Here is a 9594-nt window from a genome sequence, read left to right on the forward strand (position 1 = left end):
GTATTGCACTTTAATTGAGCAGGCTGAGAGTCTCTCTGGTTGCTGAGAATTTTATTTCATTTATTTATTTAAAAAATAAAATGCCATTTTAAGGATATTTTATCACCTTTGCATTCTTAAATCATCGAAGTGTTAGGAAAGACAAATTGCATCTTCTTTTTTTTTTATACTAACGACTAAAAAAATATGTTTATTTAAGGGCCTAGACTGCCATAATAAAGAAATGTGTCATTAAACATATATCTTAATTAAATATTCAATTTATGTCACTATTATTTTTGGCGCTTGTGTTCCCTTATGCATCATGAAAATACAGTTATAGTATCCGTCATTGGTTCCCATCAAAATTAGTGCACAGTTGGTGTTCACTTTAAATGTATTTATTTCGCTAGGAAGGAAGGTCAGTCATTTGGGAATTAATTTACTTTATTACACAATAATTAGTGACCTGTTTCAAGAACCCTCTAAATGTCCTCTTGGAAACTCCAAACCACAATTTCACCCGCTGCCCCACGATCTGCACGGTAAAATTTTGATTGTGTGAAGGTGATAATGGCTTTTAATGATAGGAGCTCATATTTAATGTCAATACAAGAACATTTTTCCAACTTAAAAGCCTGTTTAAAAATAAGTTTGTTTTTTTCCACTGTACTGCACTAATTAAATAAACACTAATCAAATTCTTCACAACACATTTATTTATGTATGTATGTATTTATTTAGGCACACTTGGTCCTCCATGGAAGTTGTTTGATTGAACCTTCAATTTTGAGCATACTGTACAAAAAAACAAAGAAATTGAAAAATTTATAACACAATTATCCCATACATTATGAACTATCACTCCAACTCTTTGAACCCTTTATAAAAGGTACCTTAGTTGTAAAATGATATAATTTTCTGCATGCATACAGTATAATTGGGTGGATTCAAGGTAAGTGAAGCACCAATTGTGCTTGAAGGGACAATGGCGAGAGGCTCAGGAAAATGAAATTATCATAATTTTTCAATAATATTCATCCATTTTGACTGCTCCTTGAATGCCCTTTTTTCATGTGCAAAATTGATCCGCCCCCATGTCTTGCTGTGACGTCAGCGAAGTAACCGGACACCATTAGCACGTTCTAAAATGCTTAACTTACGTCGTTTTATAATATCCCAAAACTGCGATCAGTCGTCATCAAACTTTATGTGGACATTTCTACTTCAACTTCACACAATAACCAGCCTCATGTGCTCAGTATTACTGGGGCCCTTGAAGCAGCAGGGATAGTGTTTGTGTCAGTGGCCATGTTGGCTTTGGCCCTCTGGGATGCGAGCGTTCGGCAGTGCAGAAAAACATTCAGGGGATGACTGAAGGAGAACAGGACGAGGACGGTCAGCGCGATGTTCATCTGCAGACACATGAAAAGAGAGATGATTATTTCATTTAAAAAAAATTAAAAAAGATAGCACTCAACTGCAATCCAATGTTTCTGTAAGTTCCTTAAACCGTGTGATGGTCTTGTACATACATATAAAGGATCTCCGGCCAGAAATTCTTCCACCACAGCAAAGCAGGCGTACTGCAGTAAAGACAAGACCGCCGAGAGACCAAAGACGAGACCATACATCTTTCCAAAGTGACGCGGTGGGAAACTACGCACACACATACAGGGGAGAAAAAAAATATTTGGATAGTGACTGACAGTGACGAGATGAAATGAATTGAAATGAAAATGACATCACAGTGTCTCTGTGCTCAGCTTGCGAATGTCACATGACCAAACTCACAAAGCAGGTGTGCCGTGATTGGTCATTACCAGAGCAAGTGTGATGCCATTTTCAGCCGGCAGCAAGTAGCAAAATGGCCGCCCCACGAGATGGATAAAAATGGGTGGATTTTGCTGCTTAACTCGTATTCCACAAACGCAATATTAATCGGAATGCCCTGTTTAGACTAATGGAATGAACATATTGTCAAGATTTTTTTTTCTTGACTTCTCTTTGAAAGACGCCAGGCCAGTTGGGTTGGCCTGTGACTCCAAAACACAAATTCAAAAGTCAGATAGCAGTTATCTTGTTTTGTGATTGATGTCTTTAGACCATCACGCATCTATGTGGCCACCTCGTCTCCTTTACTGTGATACAGATCTTATTTGTACTCATTGGTTAATCTGTGATCGCTCACGTGTTTTCTCTTCATTGTTTTCAAATGGACATTTGACCTAGTTTAAAGGACTCTAAGTAGTCCTTAACTCATTCACTGCCATTGACGGCTATAGACGTCAAAAATTCATTTGAACTATTTCTATTAGTTTAACATTTTCGCCCCACTTTTCTTAACAAGATTATGTAAAACTAGAAAAAAAATATTGTACATTTAGAACAGATATAAAATTTGCGATTAATCATGAGTTAACTAGTGAAGTCATGTGATTAATTACGATTACAAATTTTAATCACCTGATACCCCTAATTTTTAATGACCTTGTCTTTAAAAAAATATTTTTTTAATTTTTAATGATGTTTTTTTAAAGAAAAAAATATAAAAAATTAGGGGCGTCGTGCGATTACAATTTTTAAACGTAATTAATTGCATGACTTCACTAGTTAACTCACGATTAATCACAAATTTTATATCTGTTCTAAATGTATAATAAAAAAAATCAAGGTTTTCATACTCTTGTTAACAAAAGTGGAAAAAAATGTTAAACTAATAGAAATATTTCACATCAATTTTTGACGATTATAGCCGTCAATGGCAGTGAATGAGTTAACGCCCCTAATTTTTAATAACCTTGTCTTTAAAAAATATATATTTTTAATTTTTAATAATGTTTTTTTTTAAAGAATAAAATATTAAAAAATTAGGGGCGTTAATTTTCACATTAATATTTGACGATTATAGCCGTCATTGGCAGTGAATGAGTTAACGTCGGCCCTTCAGCTACTCACGCCATTGCGACGAACGCAGACATTCCTCCGTAGACGAAGCTGTAAGTGACCACCATAGTGACGAAAGTGAAGTACTGAAGCGGCAGCACAGGGACGGAAGCGCAAATTGAGAACGCCAACGACAGCGCTGACGTCAGGAAGAAAGAAAGAACTGCGGAATTCAGGTCTGCTTCTTGTTCACTCATCCCTAAGGAACACAGAAGGGAAGAATGTCACATAATTGGTCACATAAGCTCCCATCCTGGTGGTTTTTGCACGCACCTGCCACCGGGGGTTTGCGCTTGTGTCGGTCCATGATGAAGCCATTAATGGGACCGATCAACAACCCGCACATCTGAGTGAAAGCAAAGGCGTTGATGTACTGGCTCACTGGCAACACACAAAAAGAAAAGGCGAGGCTAACATTTAGCAAAGCATTGAATGTAGTCATATACGGTGTCATCCGGTGTCCTGCCATTCAACTTGGCTTTGTGGTTGTGTGCATACCAAGTGATTCATCTCCACCAGCCAGGCGCTCCAGCATTGGGTTGAGGGTGCCAATGAACAAATAATGTCTCAGCTGGATCACAGACAACCAGAGGACGACCAAGAAGAAGAATTTGGACAGAACGCATTCACGGAAGGTTTTCTCTGAGGAAGACAATGCTGAGATAAAAAACATGCTTTATTTGAAGATCCTGTTTTTATTATTCGTAATTGTACACACCAGGTTTCTCATCTTCCTCATCAGGTGGCTTCTTCTCATCGACCGGCATCTGATAGTCACTCTGTACGGTTTTGTTGGACTTTCCTAATCTTTTGTAGGATATCCTAAAGTCAGAGAGGACAATCTGAGCCTGCAACCCAAATCTGTTTGACCAGCAAATCACGCATATGGTGCCATCTTGGCCCACTTGGAACCTCAACTCGACTCCTGTGCAGAACTGACTTGGATCTTCTCCCGTTACAGTAACTGTCCATTTAGTGAGCTCCTACTCCATATACTGATGGGCCAGTGGCAATTACGGGTTCTGCTATCAGCATGGCTAGGGGCGGAACTAGGGCGTTGATGTTAAGCAGACAGTGAGATTTTATTTTCTCCCATTCACTGAGCATTGTGTTGCAAAGCAGTTTTTTTAAAAATAAAATAAATTCAGTCTTTGTACAGATTGTTACTTTTTTTTTTTTTTACTCACGACTGCCACCTCTGGCCCAAAGTGTAACTGCAGCATCTGTGTCAGGCTCGTTCACGGTGCGCGTGCGAGTACGTGCACGATCTTAAAGCGACAGCCGCAGTTGACAAAGGAAGACATGACTTCAAATGAGGTCAGAAAAACTCGACATTTTTTTAAGATTTCTATTCGGCACTTGTTTGTATTTTACTGCCATCATCTTTTATGTCCACTTTGCTGAGCAGTGTTTCGCAATCATACCCATACTTGTAGTGGTCCGGCAGCGGGTACGGGATTGATGTTCTGGGAAACAGGAAGATGGTCCTGAGCACGTGAAGGATGCTGCCAGCGGCCAAGAACAGGAAACTGGCCTTGAGAGGGATGCCGAACTTGTATGCCAACTTAAGTTGCAAAGTGAAAATCATCATTAATACATCAAGCCTACAAGTTGACAAATGCGCACAGCCTTTGCCTCCATTTAGACGCACTTTAACGAGGACAAAGACGCCCGAGGAAGAGTCGAAGGCCCCATTGTAGATGGTGATGATGGTGAAACGATGAGCACCAAATAGATTTGCCACCTTTAGGAGGATAAATTCAACGGGTGAGTGTCACATTTTATTTTTATTTTTTTCTGGAGAGCTCAGTATTGTTAATTCGGTAATTTTACCGATTTGACATGTCATCATCATTGCTCTTTTTTTTAATTTTTTTATTTTTTTTAGATTAATTTTTATTTTGTATGTGGGTGAGTATGTGTATGTGCGTGTGAGTGTGTATTCATTAGTTCACCTAAAACCTATTAAAAAATCCCATACCGTTCACCTAAACCGAACACGTCACATTTTATTGACATTTAATTGATAAAAGTAGTTTGAAGTGCTAAATTCTAGCATCCCAATTTTAGCATCCCAAATGCACTCATACTGGTCACTGGAGATAAATAAATAAAAAAATAATAATAATTACCTACCTGCATGTTGCTGAGAAGCAGCATCATGCCACCAACAGCTATGAACGACAGCGCTGGGTAAAGCAGCATCGAAAAAACTGATGAGGAGAGACAAAAAATGATTTTATACGTAGCAAAAAGGCCATACAATCAATTTATCAGGTGTGTGTGGGGCGTGACCTCTGCTCTCAGATTGAATTAAAGTGACCATGTGTAATCTTTAGCGTCATATAGTGGTGTACAAATAATTGAATTTATAAATCCACTATTGATTTAAAGGATATACACACAAAAAAAAGTTCTATCACATCAACGTTCATTTTTTTTTAAAAATATAATCAGTCTAGATGTAATCACTAATTACACGACATGACTGGAGCCTCACCTTACAAGTGGCTGACATGTTTCACCACCATCAAAGATGTAGACATTTACCTGGGGTTGCAAAGGCCAACATCAGGATACCGGAAGTGTGAAGAGCTCTGGTGCAACAAACCAAAAGTCATTATCGATATGATTTGACCTAAATTGCACAGCATGATGCAATGTAGAAAGACAGGTTAAACATTTTGTAAAATAGTGCTTGATCCAGATATCTTACATCTGTAGCTTTACAAAATGTAGGTCAAACACGTGCCGTGTTATTTGAATGATTGCCCTTCAGCACTCACATTCCAAAGAGCCGAGCCACCAACGTGCCAAAGCGGTCAAAGATGGCGCCATTTACAAACATCAGGAAATTATTCATGAAGGATGCAATGGTGAAGACCAGAGAGAACTGTTCATCCTGCCCCCTGCAATCTGACACAGACAAACAAAGATTAAAACAAAAAATATCTGGAAATGTATCAATATTTTCGCAGCAAGGCCTCAATGGTTGCACTGGTTGAATCATTATTTTCAACATACACATAGAAAAATGGAGAGTTAGTAAAACACAACATTTCAATGAGCATCAATATTTTTGGCCATAATATTCCAGCCAATCCCGAGTACATGTAAATGTCTGACCTCATTTACAATGATCGATAAGACTATAAATCTCTTTGGGCATTTGGGCTGAATGTGACGTCAAGCACGCCCTCGTCTCCGAGTAGTATTTTTGTATTTTGTTTTTCAACTAGAAAAATTCCCGCGGAAATTTTGAATGGGACTGCTGACTCTTGTAAATGAGCTGAACAGTTTAAAATTTAAACGACTGGAATCGCTCAAGAAATGTGGAAGTTAACCATAATCAACATCAACTAAAAGTATCTCACTGTCACTGAAAATGTATTTTAAAAAATGTAAATGAGCTGAACAGTTTAAAATTTAAATGACTGGAATCGGTCAAGAAATGTGGAAGTTAACCATAATCTAAAAATATGTCACTGTCACTTTAAGAACGCACACCCATTTTTGACTTGGAGCCGTCACTCGCCCCACATTCCATTAAGATTGTATGAGAGACGCACCCCTTGAACAAAAGCCTCTCACGACTTAACGGTTCAAGATACAGATTCAAGAAATGGCTCGTTAGAACGGCAAGGGTTTGGGGAACACGAACATGTTCTCATTTTTTTAATCGGATGAAAAATGACCAAATGGGAGCAGGTTGAAAACTTATGATTTATCAGAAATGAAGAGCGAAAGGCGCCTGAATTTAACATGGAAGAGATAGGCGAGTTGGTCCGACTTGTCCGAGCTTAAAGTGAAAATAAAGGTACTAAATGACACCTTAGCCAAATAAAAGCTAGTTTGTCTGAAAGAAGACACTCGTGACTACAAACTGTGAGAATTTGATGTCTAGTGAGCAAAGATTGTGGCCATGGTGAAGAGTTGAAGTGAAACTTTTGCAATTAGAAGTAGACTTTTCTTTTTTCCCGCCACTCTGAAGTTAATTGGTCAACAGAGTGCGGTAGAAGCCTAATTCACTCACTGTCTTTGAACCCGCACAGGGGGGAGAGCTTTCATTCCTTAAAAAAGATTTCGACACTGAGCTAAAGATGGGAAAAATTCCTACAAAATGAGCTAAAATTCGTATCGGTCGGATAATGTATGCGTGCGCAGCGTGTCTTGGAAAAAGGTGCTTGATCTGTAATTTGTTCCCCCTTTCTCCATTCATTTCCTATGGGAGTTTTTTGGGAGTTTTTGGGGAATTGGGTCGCCATGGTAACTCGGAATTCCTAGAAAAGTAATGCCGCACCGAGTCAGATCGAGCCGCATCGTTTGATACCTCATTTGTCCCGGTGCGATCTACGGTACGGGCCGCATTTTTGCGGAAAAATCTCTGGATTTTCTAGGGTGGAGAGTAATATGTGCTGCTTTCAGCAGTCCCATAATGACCAATTTTAAACGACAAACAGAAACGGTTTGTTCCCGTTCAATGGAGACAGTAACACTGCCTCCCCGTGGACGGCGGAGGAACGGGCCTTAGACGCATGTGAACATCTGAGAGCGCTTGTGTGTGTGTGTGAATATCTCCAAACAGCGTGATGTTTGTCTCAGAAATAAATGCGCGTGCGTAACGATCCACAAATGCACTTTCGACAACTCGCAAGCAAAAGTCATGGAAAATGCAAACACAAAATTAAAAAAAGAAATGGGAAAATCACGGATACCTTTGTGGATCTAAAAAAACCACATGTGAAACTCTAAAAAAAATTGTGGATTTGAAAAACACGTGAAAATCACACATTTATTTGTGTGAATATTTTTTGGACAAATCTCTCCCCATAGGCTTAAACGTTTGACTCCGCTCACATGGTTTAAAAATAGTTTTTTTCCCAACAAAATGTGCAGATTTAATGAGGCAGCGTCTTACGACGTAAAGTTTTTTTGTTTTTTTTTAAAAACACAATGCAGCATCGGAAATTAGTGGCAGTCGTGTGCAAAAAAACAACGTTGCACTCATTAATGCAGCTTTAAAAAAAAATGCTCAAGGCAACTCAACCTTCTGATGATTTCCAACAACAATGCATTGCAAGCTAGCAAGATGACAGCCACTAGATCCTAAGCCCTATTTTTAGAAGGGAGAAGAGCAAACTGACCTTGGACCTGTGAGCCATCACTGTTTGTGGCGTTGGCGCAAAAGGAGCCGAAAAAGCCTTGCGACTTCAAGATGAACACAAGTGAGGCCCACCCGAATATAAATCCTGCAAAGAACAGACACTCTGCCAAGCCTGTGATGAAGGTGAAGCCTTGTCGCACATTCAGTCCCTTTGACTTCATTCTTCAAGCTTCTTGCGCACAAACCTGGTGAGGAGAAGGTGATGCAAAATAAGAAATGTGTCTATTTCTTTTCTGTGTCTATGCTGAATCCACGAACGACATCGCGTTCAATTAAAATGGAACCATTTGATATTTTGACAGAATTTAGTGTAACATGGCGTTCGCACCCCTGTGGGAGGAAAAGTAGTTGAATCCTGGCCAATCGTAGCCTGTGACAGTGTGCCCGTCAAAATAGACGAGATTTGCCAGATCCACCACACCAACATCTGCTTCTTCCTCTGGTGGTTGAATCGGTGGAGGCTGATGTCTGTGGATCTCACTCTGCTTCATCTGTCCTTCCTTCCTTTCCTCAGTTTCTCCTTTGGTCTCTTGAGGTCTCCCTAATTGGTTGGAATTTAGATGTTTCTGGGGTTGGTGAAAGACTCTGGTTGGTAACCTGGTGGGTAGTAGGTGATGTCTGGTTGGTGCTGGATTTCACTTTTCTTTCTTTTCTTTGACCCTTCCTCGGGTCTCCTGACAACCTCACGACTCTAGCTGGATTCTGAAGTATACGGTTTAGGGGAACGGTATGGGATTTTTAATAGGTTTTAGGTGAACTAATGAATACACACACACACTCGCACGCACACACGCACATACACATTATCACCCATATAGAAGAAAAAAAAGGAGAGCAATGATGATGACATGTCAAATCGGTAAAATTACCGAATGAACAATACTGAGCTCTCCAGAAAAAAAAAACAAAAAAGAAGAAAAAAAAAAGAAAAGGTGATAAGAGTACAACAGCACAAGAATGATCAGAATATATTTGCTAAATATAAAGAACGGTAGTCAGTCGGAGGGTGCCTTAAGGTGCAACATCTGCAACTGCTAACACTTCCTTTTTCACAGAAACAACGATTAAGGATTAATCATCATTTTTTAAATATCAGACAGACTATTAATGCATTTTCAAGTAGTAGTCCATAATTTGCTTTAGGCAATTATTATGAGGATATTCTTGGCAAAACATGCAATGTATATGTGGAAATATATTTCCACTATTGATATTATTATTATTATTACATATATGTAATATGAAACATTAATTAATTCTGCCACATCTACCCAAAACAAAGTGATACCGACCTTGAAATTCCTCAGCGGAGCTTGCAAATCCTGTTATAATGTCAATCCCTCACTCACACGCTTCCTTATAAAAAGGCAACTCCTCACCGATGACCGTTAATGGCTGTGCAACGTCACATGCTGCTTTTGCGAAACGGCATTCTAACATTCTAAAAACAGTTCAAGCTCATATCAGATACACTTACATACAGTAGCGTGATGTTCTCAAGTAGT

At 39.1% G+C, this 9594-nt stretch overlaps 1 protein-coding gene across 5 annotated transcripts; it reads right to left on the reverse strand.

Annotated features, from left to right (window-relative positions):
* Positions 1-364: 364 nt before the first annotated feature.
* LOC144059580 (equilibrative nucleobase transporter 1-like) lies at positions 365-9507 on the reverse strand. Of its 5 annotated transcripts, none has more exons than XM_077578755.1 (14): positions 9382-9507; positions 8418-8686; positions 8070-8274; positions 5712-5841; positions 5476-5522; positions 5062-5138; positions 4577-4669; positions 4350-4489; positions 3644-3747; positions 3424-3567; positions 3199-3306; positions 2938-3124; positions 1461-1638; positions 365-1394 (listed from the first exon to the last, which is right to left on the reverse strand). In XM_077578755.1, the coding sequence occupies exons 3-14, from the start codon at positions 8248-8250 to the stop codon at positions 1230-1232; spliced, it is 1554 nt and encodes a 517-aa protein (XP_077434881.1). In that variant the 5' UTR covers positions 8251-8274; positions 8418-8686; positions 9382-9507; the 3' UTR covers positions 365-1229. The 5 variants fall into 5 exon arrangements, with proteins under 5 accessions (XP_077434881.1, XP_077434880.1, XP_077434882.1 ...); XM_077578754.1 differs by having other exon boundaries at positions 8418-8791; XM_077578756.1 differs by lacking the exon at positions 8418-8686 and having other exon boundaries at positions 1515-1638.
* Positions 9508-9594: the final 87 nt, after the last annotated feature.

This window comes from Vanacampus margaritifer, chromosome 10 (assembly GCF_051991255.1).
Source record: "Vanacampus margaritifer isolate UIUO_Vmar chromosome 10, RoL_Vmar_1.0, whole genome shotgun sequence".
Lineage (NCBI taxonomy): Eukaryota > Metazoa > Chordata > Actinopteri > Syngnathiformes > Syngnathidae > Vanacampus > Vanacampus margaritifer.

What these genes read in the sequence shown, in the direction of transcription:
- LOC144059580 (XM_077578753.1), bottom strand. Translation starts at nt 8,250, where the DNA reads ATGAAGTCAAAGGGACTGAATGTGCGACAAGGCTTCACCTTCATCACA. An exon ending in TGATGGCTCACAGGTCCAAG is followed by an intron (nt 5,842 to 8,069) that starts GTCAGTTTGCTC and finishes TGTCTGTGTCAG; the next exon opens with ATTGCAGGGGGCAGGATGAA. An exon ending in TGCTTCTCAGCAACATGCAG is followed by an intron (nt 4,670 to 5,061) that starts GTAGGTAATTAT and finishes ATCCTCCTAAAG; the next exon opens with GTGGCAAATCTATTTGGTGC.